The 19,925-nt window shown below is 37.9% G+C and overlaps 1 protein-coding gene across 4 annotated transcripts in view; it reads right to left on the minus strand.

Moving 5' to 3' along the window:
- Positions 1-19,925, minus strand: part of LOC132103298 (neural-cadherin-like) — a 180,534-nt gene that overhangs the window by 7,488 nt on the left and 153,121 nt on the right. For 3 of the 4 annotated variants that reach the window (XM_059508288.1, XM_059508285.1, XM_059508287.1), the window contains exons 13-22: positions 16,834-17,083; positions 15,285-15,412; positions 14,779-14,965; positions 13,861-14,004; positions 9,527-9,810; positions 7,684-9,301; positions 6,602-6,695; positions 2,662-2,846; positions 1,468-1,703; positions 96-373 (exon numbers count right to left, since the gene is read on the minus strand). In XM_059508288.1, coding sequence (XP_059364271.1) covers positions 96-373; positions 1,468-1,703; positions 2,662-2,846; positions 6,602-6,695; positions 7,684-9,301; positions 9,527-9,810; positions 13,861-14,004; positions 14,779-14,965; positions 15,285-15,412; positions 16,834-17,083 — 3,404 coding nt within the window. The remainder of the gene's footprint in view (positions 1-95; positions 374-1,467; positions 1,704-2,661; positions 2,847-6,601; positions 6,696-7,683; positions 9,302-9,526; positions 9,811-13,860; positions 14,005-14,778; positions 14,966-15,284; positions 15,413-16,833; positions 17,084-19,925) is intronic. The other variant, XM_059508286.1, reaches the window with a different exon arrangement.

Consider the following 19,925-nt stretch of genomic DNA (forward strand, 5'->3'; position numbering starts at 1 on the left):
ACTGCATTATTTGAATAAACATTATTTATTCTATCATATAATAAAACAAGCAATTATTAACAAGACATGAGTGCTAGAACACTAGACTGTTTTACCTGTAGCCTAGTTCACTGTCCACACAGGTGCCTCCATTCAGGCAAGGGTTTTGTGAGTATGAAGAGCAGTGCAGGTGAACGCGCTCTCGAGCAAGACAGCCACAATGAGCGCTCGCTTTGGCTGAGACAGACACCAAAGAGACATTTCCATTGTTCAGTGTTTTAGGGGTGTCACTGAATGTCACCTTGCTAGAGCAGCCACCTGACTGACCACAGGCTGCATAGGTGCACTCGTCCACCCCCACCTGTAGAATGGGCACACCCAGAGCGGACTCCAGCTGAAAGAGAATTACAAATCATACTAAATTACTTGCTGAATTAATGTTACTTCCACAACTGATTCCTTTTTACAATATTTGATGATTTATATATTTTTTTATTTAAAAAAATTCTACACATAAACAAAACAACATATTGGAACAGTTGGCAACCTGACATAACTACAACTAGATTGCAAGTTAAATGAAATAAAACGAAAAGCTAAAATACAAAGTACATTCAAGCAAATGTTATGTTTTAATTTGACTAATTTCTTTCTTTATTTTTTCCCCACATTCAACCTGTTATTTCCTTTAATTTACCAGTCAATGTTCACTTTAGTTATATGGAAAAAAAAACCTTTGTCAGTCTACTGAAAATAAAATAAAATAAAATAAAATAAAATAAAATAAAATTAAGGAAAAGAGCAGTTTGGAAACAGTAAAGGAAATGTCATATTGGTTTGGAACGACAAGAGCATACGTTTGGATGACTATATTTTCAATTTCTTTCTGATGACTACATTTTCATTTTCTTTCTTTAGCTAAGAAAACACTTTTTTTATCCATATACATTATTATCCAAAACAATTCACAAGAGGAACAATGCATTACAAGTGATTCACTATAATAATTTCTGTACATGTGTTGTTAGTGTGAGTGTGTATGTTTGTTCTGGACTCAAGGGCAGTCCATCATATCCCTCAGTAGTGGCTCTTAAAATGTCAGAGCAGCTTCCTGTGTAGTGCATCAACATCATCTCGGTGAGAGTATTAGCACCACGCTGGGCTGTGAAGAGCACCCACTCTACACCTGATTTATAGACTGGTAGATGCTGCACAGGGAGCAACATGTTCTTTCTATCCATTCCTCCCTCACTCCCTATCATAAATCCTGCTTGCTTCCCCAGCCCAAAGCGTCAGCCCACCGTCTCGTACCTTACATGGAAATTAAATATTTACTGAACCATTGCAAAGTGTGTCTCTGAGTGCATATGTGAGACGCATGTAAATGTGAATGGCTTCATAGACTCCATGTCTGTGCCTATGTGAGAAACAAAGGAGACAAGGATTGGTGAGAAAGTGTGATGTTTTTTGTGTGCGTGTCTTTTTCACCTTGGCTTTGTGCATTGCCACGTAGCCGTGGAGTTTCTCTGGCTTGTAGTATGGCGAGCCATGGGCGGCAAACCACACGCTGAGGTGATGCTGTATTGGTTGACTGCCACTGGCCAGGCTAAAGATGTCAACGTTCTCAATATCAATCTGGAAGAGCTCGGACAAGAGGCGGCGGAGACGCATGTATCGGCTCTCCTCATTAGTTGATGCTCGGAAAAACTCATTTGCAGAAAGGTCTGTGCATAACAAACACACACATACAAAGAATTTGCCATTAGTGTAAAATCCAAGCATATTTATTAACATCGTACTGTTTCTTAAATTTTTTTTACAACTTAAAATATTCCTTGTACCAAATGAAGTTGTTTTTTTAGCCATATATTTTCCACCATCTCTCTATTTTGTTGGACTTTTTCCCACAATGGCCCTTACATGCTAAGACTTACATGCAGATGGCCTCTTCGCATGTGAAATAAGTTAGAGCACTTACTCACAGGCTGTGCACTGCATTATGCTCCTTCATCAATATAAGCCTGCATTACATGTGATACACTTACAAAATCTACATTGAAATGTGATGCATAAACTTTTAAGGTGAAATTAAATGACTGAGCATAAAAATCAGTCACTTTTTCAACTGGGACACAATGATTCAAATGTTATGTGTTTTTTTCAAAATGTTTTTTCTACTGTTTTTATTTACTTATTTATTTTTGGAACTGACTACTCATAGGCTTCACTGATCTGGGCTTATGCACCTACATTTTTGAGTTAAAAAGAATTAAAGATTTTTTTTGTGGATCATTTTTGCAGTGTTCGCTCAAAAACAGAGGTTGCTAAATTCAGATAAATAGCAATCAGCTCCAAAAAGAAACACAAAACCTAATGGCCATGTGAAAGAAAACAAGTTGATAGAAATACTACATTTGGTAATAATATTGCATGATGAGAGATCTACAAACAATTTTTTGTAGGTTGTTCATTTATGAACGGGAACTCCACAAGAGTCACAAAGTTGGAGTCCAATGCAGTAACAGAGCATTTTTGGGGAAAAGAAAATCCTCTCACATAAAATGAAGGTTAAACTAACAAAAATGTCAGCATATGTTTAAGAATTAATAGATTAATAAATTAAAACAAAAACAAGCTGTTCTATTGTCAGTTTTTTTCTTTTTTAAAGGAAGAGTCACCTACTGGCCAGTCTGATTGACCCAGCATTCCTCAGCGCCTCCTCCTCCAGCTCCATCACCATGACCTCGGCTGATGAGGTGACATCAGGCCAGCTCTTATCTGCCACCCTCACCTGCAGGTTGTAGAATCCAGCTGGTGTTCCCTCTCGGATGCTCAGCTGACCGGTGTTTTGGTTCAGGCTGAATTGCCTGTGTGGGGTCATGTTCAGTGGGTTAAAAGGATGAGAATTAATTCACGACTCAATATTCAACTAGTGTATTGATGATCATCTCAATTTACCACCTTTAAATATTTATATTATAATAATGATTAAAAAAGAAATTCATAATTTACTTATTTCTTTTTACACTTTTGTTCCTCACACAAAGCTATCTTTTATGGTTTTATAGCATTTGGAATGTACATATAGATGGAAGACTTTTATAATACTTTTGGTTCTTTTTTTTATTTTGGAGTTCGACAGCATCTACTAGCATCAACTTTCTGTCTAACACCTCTGAAATATGGGTCTGGAAAAACACGAGGGTGACAGAATGGTATCAGAATTTCCATTTTTGGGTATGTTATCCCTTTTAACAAAGGCAAACCAGAGAGAAAGTAACAGTACAGTAACTGGTGATTGATTCCCAGGTTCATTCCTGTATCATCATACATGAGAGAGCAGCACTGATGCTGTAAGATAACTCAAGATGTATTATTAATGACAGTGTGTATATCAGTGAAAGCACTTATGTCAACTCCTGTCTCCATCTCCAGATGTGATGACCATGACAGGGACAGTTCTGCTGTTCTGGATAAGAGATTCCAGGAACAGCTGGGCCACACCAATCTCTCAGTCTCTCTTTTGGATATGCTCTTTCTCTCTTTAGGTCACATTTGTATTATTCCTTTTCTGTCTTTTCAAGCGTGTCCTCTTGTGCACATTTTTTCTTGCTTTTAAGCATAAACCACAACTCAGCTGTGTGAGATATATGCTTAAAAATAGATAATTAGCCTACACTTCACATTGGGGTCAGTATGCTTTTTTATGCTTTCTTTAATTAGCAAGTATCTATCAGCTGCCACAGTAAAGACTTTTTTTTAAACTAACACAATTTTTATTTCAAACGAATGCTGTTCTTTCATCAAAAAATCCTTTCCACAAAATGTCTGATTGTTTGATAATTTTTGACAACATTTAATCCAGGTGCGAAAATAATTAATTTTTAGCACAATTGCAACTGAAATGTTTCATATCCCTGCGCAGAGAGCATCCCGTTTTGTGCGAGAGCAAAGGAAATCCGCATGCAAATGTAGAGAGATTCACGATTGCACATTATATTAATGTACATTTGTTCTACAACCATGCGCTCTTGAAAGTTTTTGGTAAAATAACGGCATATCTGTTTTGTAGGGTGAGCTTAGAGGACAAGGACACAAAATGAAAATAGACATTTCATGTCTATTACAGCAACCCTGGTTTATGACTCTTAATATGGCGTTTGCTTGGCCCTGTAACTTCAAACATTGTGCAGCAAGGTCGCTAAACTCACAGTAGTCACTGCTCAAATTTAATTCAATCATGTTCATATAACAGGAATAGAGTTCCACCTCGATGATAACCTTCAGCTCGAGTGCCAAATTAGGTACTTAACTGACAAGTAAGCAAATGAAAAACTGCTTGGATCGAAGCTATGCTCTTGGTGCCAAGAGATGTGTCACACTAGATAACACACAGCTAACTGCTAATGTATTAATGTGTTAATTATCAAAATTAATGAGAAGGAGTGAGGAGGAAGGGTTAAGGAATGAAAACAAAAACGGAAACGAATGAAATTTTGACAGGAACAGAACCAGAAACAGAAACGAAATAAAATTTTAAAAGTTCCGAACAGAATCGAAAATTTTAAATGGCCATTAATCAGTTAATAACGTTATTTTATCGTTCCATTTAATATTTGAAATTTGCTGTCAACCAATCGTGAATTCCAGTAGTATGTCATATGCAAATGTGATGCTGAAGCCAATGAGTGAAATGTCTGCTCAGCTGTGAACTCATCATAGGTAAGTCGCAATGGCAATGCACCGCTTTCAGGACCGGATTAACACCAAATTAGGCCTGATGCTGCAGCGCAAAAAGGGTCTATTTTTTTCACGGCGTTGGTGCATGCATTCGACACTCAAGCACCTGCATGCTTAGCTTTTCCTGCCCAACTGAGGACGGCAGCTCTCCTTTGATTATTCCCAAATTTGAGAAGCTCCGCTCGCCGGGGGCATTGGACACCATCATGCACAGATAGATGTGCAACCCAATTTCAACATTTGGAAACTTCGGTGAAAGATTCAACGATGACAAATGCTAGTACAAGATCTGCTGATTCGTTCACAGTCACCGCAGAAAACTGTATCAGCTAATTTTGACTGATTAATAATCAGTTTAACGGTTTAAAAAGTCATTTATTTATTTTCAGTAAATTATCAAAATATTTAAAAAGGTTTGCTCCATGGTTAAAATACGCTACACGTGTATATAGAGAGAGAGAGAGAGAGAGAGAGAGAGAGAGAGAGAGAGAGAGAGAGAGAGAGAGAGAGAGAAAATTTATACTTTTTTTGAGAAAAAAAGATTACTTCATACAGAAATAGACATAATGCAGACACAATATGTTTACAAACATTAGGCTACAATAAACACTGTAAATATAGCTAGGCTATTTTTATAATCATTTGGCATTCAAATACATCGCGGATACGGAAACATTTGATTTTGTGTTGAATGAGAGACCCAACGTTGGTTTGAGTTTTGTTTTAGCCTAAATTAATTAGTTTTGGGTTGTCGTTAATATTGCTATAGCTTCTTATATTTGTAATTCTTGTTCTTTTCTAAATATTGTTATGATTTGTTGTGGAGTAAGGGGAAATAAAATAGCCTAGCGGAGCTTCTCAAATTTCCCGGAAGCTTAACAGTTTTCATTTGCTATATTAACCTCAAAATAATTCTTAAATGAAATTAGGAGTCCGACTTTCGGACGCATATACAGCGTTACTTATTATACATTAACTATTATTCTATATTATTTGCTCTGTGACGTTACTGACTAGGGATGTTAATTTTGGTTATTTTTCCTAACCGACACTCCTTAACCGATTATTAACCATTAACAGACAAGATTATTTTAAATAATAATAATTGAAAGTACAAACACTATATAATAAATAACATTTTAGCATCCAGATACGTCGGGAACATGGAAACATTTGGATTCGTGTCGAATGAGAGAGGTAGGCATCAGCTTCACCTTAGATTAATTTGTTTTTGGATTGACGTTTTTATAGCCTAAACTTTAAAGAATTTGTTTTGGAGAGAAACTAATAACTGTTATTATAATGTTTGTAAACATTTTGCTTTAGACTACAGGCATTTTAGCCTTCATTATTTCGGAAAGTAATAGGGCTATTAAAATGCGATGTGATGCGATGTGAGTTTTTTTTTTTTCACTCTCAAAACACAATCTTATACAAGTGTTTTTTAAATTTTATTATTTTAACAATGCAGCAAACATGTTTAAATATCTTAAAAATAATTTGATGTCTTTAAAGTGTTAATAGAGTTTTTTTATGATTATTATTATTTTTTTTAAGTAGCTTACATTTGGCCAAAATCTAGAAAAGATGATGCTGTATTTGCTGTGACCAAGTGTTAGATATCTATTTTTTCTGGTAAAAACCGGTATTTCTTCCACCCAAACCAGTTTCGGAATGGTAATAATATCAGAGGAACGCAGGAACAGAAACGTTAAAATATCGATTCTGCTCAGAGTGAACCGATTGAATTTTTTTTTATTTTCAAGCCCTGGTTCTGCACGCTCACACCATTTACCTTAACCTCGCTTTTGTTTGTTTTTGTGTGTCACAGTAGAATGTCACGGTAGAGTTTGAATCAAACTTCAATAGAAGATCAAAGCACCTGGGGGGTTTGCCTTCGAACTTGTAAACCTTCTCGCTCCAATCATCAAGGTCAGGGGATTGAACCTGTCCAAGCACGGTCATGGGGAATGTACCTGGGGAAAATACATAATGAGGTTAAAGAAAAGCTACCTTCATCCAGCCTGTGCGATACCTGGGGCAATGCGCCTGTGTGGGTGGGTGGAAGAGAAATATCTTTTAAAAGATAAGCAAAAAGCAGAGCATCTCATTGGCACATAAGGACCCACTTAAACAGCAAGCACGGGGGGTTGGGGGGAGGGATGCAATGCTATTAGCATGCAGCATTGCCATTTCTCCAAAAGGCAAAACGAAATACTGAAATCCTGTTAGTCATGAAATCAACACCCTTTAAAATGGTTCCTGTTTATGTGCCTCTTAAGCCTGGGATTTAAGTAAATTGTTACCATCATGGCATATTTGAGCTACATGACAAATTCTTATTAGAAGACTAATGCATTTTCATCAGAGAAAAGAGAAAAATGCTAAAAATATATCAAGTAAAACTATATTAATTTCCTAAAATGTGATAAATTAAGAAGACTTAAAAACGTAGTGTTTAGCCATGATTTCCTTACACATTATTAAAATATTTTTAAGTAGTATAAAATAAATAATGCCATGGTATTTTGGAAGTGAAACCATGGTACTACCATGGTATTCTGGACATGTAGCATGGCAATACCATAGTTTTTTTTTTTTTTTTTACAAATTTACCATGGCAGTACCAAAGTATATTTTGAAGTACTTTGGAGTACCAAGTAAATATCATGCAAAATTATTTGTTAACACTTACAAAAAGTACTATGGTACCACCATGGTATTCGGGACATGCAGAATAGTAGTAACATGGTATTCTTGGAAGTACCCTAGAGTACCATTAAAATACAATGGAATATGAATTTCAGTACCATGGTATATTTCAAAATACTATAGTATCGCCACCAATATACTATGGTACTGCCACAGTACTTTTTGTAAGGGATGTAAATAACAACAGGCAGTGAATTTTCTGTGTTTCTCAGTACTATGGTAGCAAGAATATGTAATTTCTTTGGAACATACCCTGTAATTTGTACACAATGAACTCGCTGTGTCCAGGTGCATGGGGATGGTCATTTTTATCTCCAATTATGATGGTGAGTGTACTGGTGGAGCTCATTGGTGGTGAACCGCTGTCAATTATCAGGATGGGGAGAAGATACTGCTTCTGCTGTTCCCGGTCAAAGCTGCGGAGAGCGGTTATCAAGGCACTGCCATTCCGCAGATCAGTCAAGTTGAAATTAGTAACATCAGATATCAGCATCAGCAGACGGATGGAAAAAGGCCCTCCATTGGATGATGTGTCTCTGTCAATAACATGCAACAGAATGGATGTATCATTCATGTGAACATCCTGTGGTGCAATAGTGTTCTCCCACACAATGGGCCGATATGGAGCCTCAAACTCTGGTCCATTGTCATTGACATCTTGTACGGTCACTAGCACGATGGCAGAGCCAGTCAGAGCAGGGCTGCCCATGTCAGTGGCCAGGATCATAAGCCTATGTTGAGATACCTTTTCCCTATCCAGAGAGTCAGCTACCACAACCCAACCACTGTTATCTACCAGGAACTGCTGAAAGGGGTCAGATTCTGGGGCGATGCTATATGTGAACCTCCCATTTTGTCCAGAGTCCAGATCCACTGCTGTCACCTGTGCCAGGATGGTGCCTACTGGAACGTCCTCAAACATGGATCCCGCTTCGTAGAACTGTGGGAAGAAGACTGGAGTGTGGTCATTGGAGTCTTCCACCTGAATGATGCAGTAGGCCAGGCTAAAGAAGTCAGCATCCTCCACTTTGATCGTCAGGTTGAATGTGCGCTCATGTGGCTTCTCAAAGTCAATCTTCTTCTTCAGCCTCACTATGCCACGGTGGTTCACCTTGTCAGTCTCAATGAAGAATTTGCGGTCTTCATCCCCACCAATGATGCTGAACGTCATGACTGAATTTTCACCTTCATCACCATCGGTGGCAGCCACTACCACTGCCTCGCTGTTGATATCCAAGTTTTCTGGCATAGAGGCCATGTAGACTCTCTGGGTGAACACTGGAGGATGGTCATTGACGTCGGAAACTATGATGGTGGCTGTCCCTGTCCCCAAAAGTCCTCCTCCATCACGAGCTTCTACCACAACAAGGTATCGATCCACCACTTCCCTGTCCAAAGAGCGCAAAACAGTATAGATTGTGCCTGTGGCTGGGTTGATGGAGAAAAGGTTAAGATTGATCTCATTGCGCACATTCTGCACAATTCTGTATGTAAGGATAGCGTTTTTCACAGCTTTTGGATCATCTAGGTCGGTGGCCCGCATCTCCATTATGGAAGTGTCCGCTGGGGAGTTCTCAGGCACGTGACCTAAAAAGCAGCTGTCTGTTGCACACAGGAAGACCGGTGCATTGTCATTGATATCCTGCACTTCGACTAGAACATCAGCAAACCCGGTTAGACCTGCCCCATTCTCATCAGTGGCAAGTACCAGAAATTGCCAGGCCGAGCGGACCTCACGATCTAAACGACGTTGGGAGAAGATCCTACCATTCATCTCATCTATGGTGAATTCACTACCAGCTCCCTGCCCATGTAGAGAATACCGCACTGCACACTGGTCCGCCTCCTGATCTGGATCTGTGGCTGAGACCTGTGTGAAGAACAGATGTGAAAAAAAACAGGCATGCATCTAAGAATTCAACACAGTTGTCACAGAACATATGGGGCATTTAATAGTTAATAGTCAGAGCAAAGGAATGCGGATAGTTCTCTCCGCCTCTTTTCCGGTATGTTTATGCAAAGCCTCTGAAGTCTATTTTTTACACTGACACACTGACACTGACAATACACTGACAATAGTGTTTTAACTCCTCACCTCAAGTACAAGGACAGGAAGCTCTGTGAGTTCTTCCATGACGCTGGCGTGGTACTCAGTCTGAGTGAAAAGGGGTGCCTCATCATTCTGGTTGATGACATTAATGACAACCATTGTCTGGTTTTCCCATTTTCCATCTGACGCAACCAGTCGTAACTCATAGCGCTGCACCTGTTCATAGTCTAGCCGCTGGGCAATGAAGATGGTGCCAACCTCTGGCTCCACATCGAATGCGCCCATGGTGTTCCCAGAGGTAATCTGGTACCGCAGTTTGGCATTGGCACCTGTTTGGGGGGGTTTGGGAAACATTTGCATTTTAGGAAGTGTTAAGCTTGGCTGAGCTAGATAAAAAGAGAATGTCAGCATTAATCTGTGCTCGTTTTATGAGGATTACATAAAGGACAAGAAAGCTCTAATGCACACAGGCATGATATGATTGTGTTTAAATACTGAAACAACATACGTACACACAATGTCACACAGAATGTTTTGTACATATTTTTTAAACAGTTTTTTCTTAATCAATGCGCCATTAAATCCAATTTGATTCTTTGTTAAGTTTGATTATAAAAATTATAAATCAAAAAGTTTAATAACTTATCTCTGCTTATATGTGAAATACAATGCTAAATAAATAAATAATAATAAATACATATTTTTTTATAATAACAATATTATAAAATGTTCCTTTTTTCCAGCAATTCTCTTTGGAGGCCCTATTGGCATAAAAATTAAACTCTTCATCTTTAGATATGTACATCTGTGCTTGAAAATCTTATTTCAAACAATGACCATAGTCTATCTTTCCCACTTCTGCTGCCCCCCAGCTTGACCCCAAATGGCTTTATCCAACCATGGTACACTGCAGGGGGAAAGGCTCTAGTTTCGCACCTGCTCTGTTTCAGATTGGCAGAGACAAACGGCATCTGGGCATGAAGTGTGAGGATTTCATTAGAACGTTTCATGCTCATCTTGGCTACGGCCATCACGGTTGTGAAGTATGATGTGCTGTGACACTTGCTGAGGGGCGCTCCAGTGATTTTGCCAAAAGCAAGCTTCCTTAATGAGTAGCCAGTCCATATGGCGGCCCTCCCCACAACACCACCACAAGCCAACTAGGTTAAACTTAACAACTGATATATAGAATGGTCATTGGTGATGAAAGACAGCTGAAAGTCTGTTGAAGAAAGTGTTCATGTTTTACATATTCCATCTTTGAAATCAGTTTGGAGTTTAATGAACAGCTCAGAGAGGGCAGTGCTAATCAGCTTTAGGAAACACTTAACAGGACCATACAATTCCTTCTCTCCTGCAAATCAGCTGTTAATTATTCCTTTTCCACATTTTCATCCTCAGCATAATAAGAAATATTTCATTTTAATGGCGATCTCATTCATTGTGCTTTTGGAAGCAGGAACGGGGCAGAGGGACAGCAAGCTTCGAATTGCATGGCTCTTCATGACAGTTGTGAGATATTAGCTGTCGCTCGGCTCTGAACTGTCCATCCAGCCGTGGCAGGTCATATCACCTTTCTCACCTCCACGGCAGCATGGGCGTCTCATCATTACTGAGGTATCAGACACCTGCATGTCTCCATCTTGCTACCCCTGTGTCTTTCTCTTCAATCTGCTTGTTGATGTAGCTCCATGCCACACATCATTTGTCATGCATATTTAACACATGAAGCCGCGACACCATGAGAGACATCGTGCTCCTGCCTGTTTGTTTTTGTTGACAGATGAGCCGAAGTCACCATGCCCTGATGGAGATCAGAGTGAGATCAGGTGGAGGAATCGTGTCACCAAGATGTGTGTAGGTGAAAGCCTTGAATATTCTACAGAGGATGAGAAATGAGGGGGTGGGCAGATGGGAAGGCTGCCACGCTACGTTGGAAGAGGGAAGAGTGATGGACCAAATATTCCAACAGGACTTACAAAATCAACTGTAGAAGTCACTCCAGAATATGCAAATTTAACTGACCACAGAGAGTTCACTAGACTAATTCATAGCTGTTCATGTTTTCAGGCAGTGCTGAGATTGTCTGAAGGATACTGTCACACCCCTGGATTGTTTGTGTGTGAGTTTTTCTCCCCATGTGTTCTCCATGTCCTAGTTTTCCCTCATGTTTGTTTGTGTTATTTGGTTCATGTGTGTCTTGTTAATTATCCTTGTTTTTGGTTGTACCTGGTATTGTACCTGGTATTGTATGTCTGAAAGTCTCTCTGTGAGGTACTACGTGTGACTCCTGTCTTCCTGTGTTAACCCTTAAACAGGCAAGAGTGGAAAATGATAAGCAAAAAAATTTTTTTACATCATCTGAGCTTAAGTAAAACATATCCAAAAGAATTTTTGAAATATTTGATATATTTTGGATTTTATGAGTTGTGACTCCCAGGTCACGTTGCCTGATTAGGGTATAAAAAAAGGACCAAGTCATTAATCTGTTTACTGTTACTGGCCTTCTTGCCACTGCATGCTTAAAACAATTATATCCTATACTTTACCTGATGTAATGTTGACAAATTATATATCATTCAAAAGCTTATGAACTCAAGAATCAGCCTGTGAAAACCATTTTGAAATCGGACCTTGCTTTACCATAAAAATGGTACCCACTGTTACCCCCGATTTTTAAAATAGGCATTAAAGTGCACTATCCAAACTTAAATTGCTGTAATTTATGAACACTTTGGAATATAAACCTAAGGTTGGTCTCTTTTTAAAGAAGAAAAATTAGCAGATTCTGGCAAAAGTGGAATTTTTTCAAGAAATTGAAGTATCAAAAAGTTATAGAAGTTTAAATGTACTGTAAATAATATGCGCTATATTAATTTTATTATATTTTATTTATTATAAATATTTTACATAACAGGTTTTACTCTAAAATTGGTATAAAATTAAAGCCTTGTGTCTAAATAAGTTATGTTACAAATTTGAAGTTGATATGAAAAAAATTGAGGTTCATGTGAGATTTTATTTAAGGGCGTCGTACCACACACATCCACTGGGAGTCATCAAAACTATTTTGAATTTTGCTTAATGATTTTTTCTCTAGATTTCTCTGTGAATTTCACTTCCATCTCAAAATAACCACCAAATATGAAATCCTGAGACTCAGACCTTTCCAATGATATGTTTGTTGCCAAGATTATAAAAAGTTTTGGTTCTAGAAGACTTTAATGCATAATGTTTTATGACACTTGACCCTGCCCACTAAGCGGGAGGTGACCGCCATTAGATTTTAAAGTACCATTTCCATGGTAAAGCAATGTCCGATTCCAAAATGGTTTTCACAGGATGAATCTTGGGCTTCTAAGATTTCAAATGATATATGATTTATGATGATTACTAAAAGATTTAGTAAAAGACAACAGAGAAAAGACAACAACAAAAAAGAGTGCCAAGTGTCCCACAGGTGGGACAGTGACAGTTATGGGGTTAATTTCTTTTACCAAGCTTCCATGGAGACCAAGCTCCTAATAAAATGACAAAAACATACATAATACATCAAGATTACTTCAAATGTAACTACAGCTCAAATAAAAATAGCTCATTCACTAAAACAGACCAAGTTGGTACCATATGGAAAAGAGCAATCAGAATACAACAAAAGTCATACAGATGACACCAAATAATGGCAGAATTCACATGTTTGGGTGAACTATTTCTTTAAAAACTTTTTTTCCCCTTGTTTGACTGATAATAGATAAATAAATCTGTGCAGCTTGTTTAAAACACTTGTTATTTTCTTTCTCATTTAATCTCTGGTTACGCCACCTGGTAAAGCCTCTCAAGAGTTTTGTCAAAAATCTACCATTACACACTACTTTTATCATTTCGCTATATTTTACAAAAGTGTAGAGCTGCCTATTCCGTTCCATTTAAAAATCTCAATGGTTATTTGCCTGGGTTCTCAGCTGTCACGCATCTCATGTAAATTTCTATGCAAAATCTCTCACACAAGGGTTTACTTCTATCATTAAAGAAAGCCTGCTACTTATTTAATTCTTTTTCTTGAAGACAACAAAGAAAAACAAATCAAAGAGACAAACATCAAATGGGGTGCTGAAATTGTTACACCCACATTCACCACAGAGATTTGCTAACAAGCTCAGCACAAAAAGGAGCGAATTTACCACCTAGATTTATTTCGCTCAATTTCTTTTTGCAACCCCTCCTCCTCAATCTCTGTCAGATATATCATTGGGCTGTCAGATAGGAATCATTGCACAAACAAACAAAACTAAAACAACAAAAACCACAAACTAAAGACAAATGACAGGACTATCTGAATAATATTTCATACACCTACACACAATGAAAAACAAAATTACCTTCATCTTCATCGTTAGCTGTAACTGTAATGACCACAAATCCCACTTCTTTGTCTTCCTCCACACTGATCTCATATACAGGCTGAGAGAAGGCTGGAGCATTGTCATTTACATCTGTGACAAAAACCCTCACGTAGGCTGTGTCTACAGGGCAGAAGAGGTGTGCATTACTTCCAGATCACATCAATGCATTATAGTCTCTCAAGAGAAAAGCTGTTCTTTCTGGATAATTAATTTGTAAATCAAACCAAGATGGGAGAACAAAAACAACAAAAGAGAAAAAGAAGAAAAACAAAGTCACTGGCATTCATTGTATGATGAAATGGAATCATCGGAGCTCAAGTGAAATGTAAATATATATATATATATATATATATATATATATATATATATATATATATATATATATATATATATATATATATTTATTTATATATATATATATATATATATATATATATATATATATATGTTTGCAGAACCGTTCAAAACTATGGGGTTGGTTTTGAAATTAGTTTCTTATGCTCACCAGAGTGCATTAGATCAAAAATACAGTAAAACAGTAATATTGTGAAATGTTATTACAATTTAAAATAACTGCTTTCCATTTTACTAGATTTTGAAATGTAATTTATTAATGTGACGGCAGAGCATAATTTTTAGCAACTATTACTCCAGTCTTCAGTGTAAAATTGTATTAAATATCCTAATGAATGTTTAATATTGAAACTGCAGCCTTATTATATTATACGCAGTCTATATTACACACAAATCCCTGGGATGGCATTAGTTCTTCATTAGGCGTGACCCATTGAAGTCTTAATGAATGGAGTTCGTCCTGGAGGTTGATGTGCCCTGCTGTAATTATTGAAGGGGGAAACAGAGTGAGGTTGGGATGACATGCTTTGTGGATCACACCTGTGTTGGGTTGACCCTGCTGACCGGGTCGGGCCGACTCTGAGCTGTCCTGAGACTGGACCTCGATCAAGTAGGAGCCTTTCTGCTCACGGTCGAATGTGGCCCGGGTGTGGATGATGCCCGTGTAGGAATTAATGCTGAAGAATTGTGAGTCCCCACTTTGATCCTTCAGAATGATGTAGTTAATCTAGATAGAAAAGATAAAAAAATAACTTTGCATCAAGTATTCTCAAAATCATTGCAAGGTAGAGTTTTAAGCCCAATACACACTGCACCAACACACACAAACTAGTAGAGACGGTCACCAGATTACAACACGTCAGTACTCAGACATTTCAAGACCAGAAGAATCAACATATTAAATCGGCGAAAACTAGCATGGACCAACATAAACAGATGTGCCGACAAAACCCAACGATATGTGTTGTCATTTGTTTGTGTCTGTCAGTGCAGTGTGAATTGGTCTTTAGAGAGAACCAGAAGGACCATGATCAGAGGAGTCTCACCATTCCATGGAGACCAGAGTCCAGGTCAGTTGCTGAGACCTGTGCAACTGATGTGCCAATCTCCGCACCCTCTGGGACCGTCGCCTCATATGTGGATGACATGAAAAAGGGAACATTGTCGTTTACATCTGAAAAAAAAGAGAGCGAGAGAGAGAGAGAGAGAGAGAGAGAGAGAGAGAGAGAGCAATCTGTTACAAATGAAACACTACTGAAACAAAACTTCAAATGGAATCTGGACACATGTTAGATAAGTGAAAAAACATTATTTTATAGTAATGCAGTGGCCCTAAAAAGTATTTGAAGTTTAACTGCATTAGATACAAAATTAGGCACCTGCAATTAAATGATTCTAAACTTTCCTCAGAACCAAATTGCTTTTCTGAATATTCCACTATTTGAGACTGCCATAAAGTACCAACTATTATAGCATTAACATTTTTATTTTATTTTCTTTACTTGAAAAATAAACTCCACTTGGTTTGATATCTTCTGTATGATATATTTTATATCTAATGCAATGGGATTCTAAAGTGCGACTTAAGAGTCACTTTTGGGGTCATTTGTTGGTCTTTTAATTTTTTATTTTATGGCTTAGTTCATTGTAATCATGTTTGGTGTGTGCTTAACTGTGTTCAAGTTAAGTAAGAGTAAGTGCAAGTTTTAATGTTTGGATTCACTTAATGCAGGTTTATTTTCTGGATTCTCAGCTCTTTGTAGATTGTAGCCCCTATAAACTAGTTTTTCCCGTGGGCTTTTTGTCTCCTTTTACCTCAATTTCAATCTACATTTTCCTCTTAATTAATGCTGATGTGGTCTCAAGTGTTGTGTGTCGGTGCCAAAGTTCTTCACTGTTCCTATTACACACACACACACACACCATCGCTCTACACCCCCACCCTCCGCCTGTCATGCACTCATCAGCACTCTGGATTTCCACTTACACTCAAAGACAGCAGAAAACACTTTTGTGTACAAAAGCACAACACAGGCTAAATGAGCTATGAAGAAAGGGGGGAAAAAACATTAGCATCAGCGGCTCAAACACAATCAGTGAATCAGATCAGACACTGCTGTGCTTCTGAGAAACCGCACTGGCATGAAATGCTGATTGCTAAACTACAGCAAATGAGTTTACCTGCAAACAGGCAGCGTAGAACCTGTTGTCGAGGCATATTTTTAGCGTGCTAGTGAGAGGTGTCAACATAGACTATTATCATAGTGTCCGATTTGTACATATTTTATTCTATTTCTATGTCTTTCACTAAGTATGAAGTACCATGGTGTTACCAGGATTTTTAGACATGGTACCACTGTAATACATTGATAATGTAACAAAATATTTACATTCCAGAAAATGCTGTTCTTTTGAACTTTCTATTTGTCAAACATACTCATAGTGCATCTATTGTTAAAATGTATGATTAATAAATTATATATGTGTGTGTGTGCATACAAATATATATAAAATTACCCCAAATTTGTGGAATTTATATTAACGTTTACGTATAATTCTGATTCTGAATTTACAGAAGAATAAAGTATCTCTCACCTGTGATGTTGACATAGACAGTGGTGAAGGAAGCTAGTGGTACAGCCGCCACATTCTGTACACGCACTCTGAGCATAAAGAAATGCGTGGTCTCATAGTCTGGATTCTCTGCCACCAGGATAGAAGCAGAACCGTCCCTCCGGTTAGGCTTGATGTAAAAGCGCACGGGCATGTTGGTCTCAGGAACCTGACCTTCCTCCAGGTTGTAAGTCACCCTGGGGTCACCAAGAGGAGACGTCGCCTTGATGGTCTGTTGGGGGGGGGGGGGGTAACTTTAGGTTAGTGATATAAAATTAAATATGACCTGCAAGGTGAAATATTATGTCATGAATAGGGAAGATCTGTCAGCAGTGATGTGAAGGTTCCTGTTATAATATTTAGAATTTTTTGCACCCTCAGATTCTATATTTTCAAACCATGAAAATCAATAGAAAGCTCATTTATTCAGCCTTCAGATGATGTATTTCGAAAATGTATTAAATTTGACACTTAAGACTGGTTTTGTTGTCCAGGGTCACATATTAGAGTAAGATAGAGTAAACACCTACCAAAGCTCAAACAGGATAATTAGCATTATTTGTGAAAAGGCATCTGAAATCAGCAGAACTGTCGGTCAAGAGTCTGATGACTGCAGCGTGTGAATACATTAGACACAGTTCATCTGTAATCCATCCAATTGCTTATCAAACTGATATTGACAGTTATGGAGTAACTTTCTGCAGTAGTAGTTTCCAGACTTCAGCCTCACAGAGCTGCATTATACTAACAAAACATAAAGTTACTTAAGGAGTAAGCAATGTCATTTTATAACCATAATTAGTATACTAATAATTTAATCAGAGCATTATTTCTCTGCCTCATAATCAGAGATTTGTTTGAATATATCAAAGTTATAATTTATTTCAGATAATAAAATTCTATATTAACTGCAAAATAACAGTAATTATACCAGTGATGAACATCAGCGCCTATGTTTTACGATAAAAAAAAATTATAATAATAATTTGAACACTTAACTACTTCTTGGCTGTTAATCTGAATAAATGTACACTTTCTATTGTTCTCATACCTTGGCTGTGCAACTTTTGAAGTAAAACGCTACAACTTGATAGCCAAAGTCATTGTTTATTCGGTACACAAAAATGTGTGCATTGTCCTTGGATACAAGTCATGGAGCCGATTTGGGCTTGGAAAATCCAATATTACAGCTGGAACATGTCTGTGTTGAGAACTCACAAAGTCTTTTAGCTGACTAAAACACATTTAACCCAAAACACCATAAACCAAATGACACTGTAAAGCAAACAAAACATTCCAATGACAATACAGCCAAAGACACAGCAAAGATAAAGTCCCATGTATGGTCATCCAATGTAATGAATGTTTGGCGTACAACACAGGTTTAAAAAAACTTCCGACGACAGAGAAAAGGAGTGAAAAGGTAGAGGAAAATAAAAGTGCATGGAGAGAGGGAGCAATGACAAGTTATAGAGGAAGAACTCTGTTTCAGAGAACATAGGTCCAGTCAGGCATTAAATCAAGCATGCCCATGGTTTTGAGAGCATCCGCCCACTGCAACACAGAACACAAGCACCTTAAAAGCTCTGTGGCTTTTGCTTCCTGCTTTTAAGGGTCGGCATTGCCATCCAGTATGTGTCCCCCAACAGAAATGGCCTATTAAGTGAACTTATTTGCCACAGACACTTTGACAGAGCTCCAGTAACTTCCCTGACCAATGCTACTCTGACAGTTCCACTGTGTCTAAATACTGATCCAGACCTCTGATGTATACATTTTGAAGTAAATTTCATGAAGATTTTCAGGGGCCCCCCTCATACAAACTTGTGAGGCCTGAAACAGTCACTTACACACTCTCAAAACAGCATGTTGTAGTTCAAAGTAACATCAAAAATCTCTTAGAAGTTACCTAGGCTGGCGCTCCTGTCCACTGGGCATCTTGCCTTCACTTCAAAACCTTCATTTTAACTAATTCATCATGCAGTTGACATTTTTGTAGTGACTTACATTGTAGTTTCTACAGGGACAATCCATCTGGAGTAACACAGGGTTAAGTGTTTTGGTCAGTGCAATGGTGATATTTCACAGATCAACCATCATGGATTTTGAAACTACAGACTTTCATTTACCAGCCCACCACACCATTCTATTGTTTAACCACCCATGGGGTTAAACTATTAATTCGACCGAAAGTTCCCCTATTCAACTAAACAGAAATTTGGTCAACTTTCAAATCCCAACCTGTCTAATCTTCCCTCCAAGACTTTATTAGAGCACGTCTCTCAGGCTTGATGAGAACAGCGTTCTCATTATCCATACACACGAACAAGGCCCTTTAAATTACATCCTCAAGGTTGCAATTACTGCTTTTGAAAATGTGTTAATTAGCATTCCTTGAGATAATACCACAATGAGCTGACTGATATTTAAAATTTTAATTAGTTAGACAGAGAGACAGACAGATAGATGAAGAAGAAATACGAGGGGGGAGGAAGTGAGAGTGAGAAATGAATAGGAGCACTCGACACACAACATGGCTACTCAGTGTTGCTAATGAATGCATTATACTGTTTAACAAGTCTAATTTGTATTTAGAGTTCTGAGGATGAATAAGCATGGGGGCTCCCAATGCACAGAACAGATCTGAACAGCCAGTTGCTACAGTTATTTGACATTAGGGAGTTCATACTGTATTTGGAGAGTTGAAGCGAAAGAGAGATCGACTGTAATTGTTGTGAAGCACTTTGTTTTTCAAGTCATATTACAGGGAACATCGATGTTAGAGTTCTGGGTGTCGGTGTGATCATTGACAGGAGGGAAACAGAGACACGTGAAAGGAAGGTTAAAGAAAATGAGGTTATTTGTCCAATTGACAAGGTGTGTTTCATTAACAAAGGCAGTGATTGCATCTGAATACTTGTGCAACCTGTGTTTTGAAACCCCTTGACTTAAGTTATAATCATTACATCCAACTAAAAGAAGTGTGAGAGTATGACGAAGTAGTTAAAAAAAAGAGTGGTTGAATATGAAATGATATTGACACTCAACAGAGAGCAGGAAGGGAAGTGGTAAAA

Source organism: Carassius carassius, chromosome 24 (assembly GCF_963082965.1).
Source record: "Carassius carassius chromosome 24, fCarCar2.1, whole genome shotgun sequence".
NCBI lineage: Eukaryota > Metazoa > Chordata > Actinopteri > Cypriniformes > Cyprinidae > Carassius > Carassius carassius.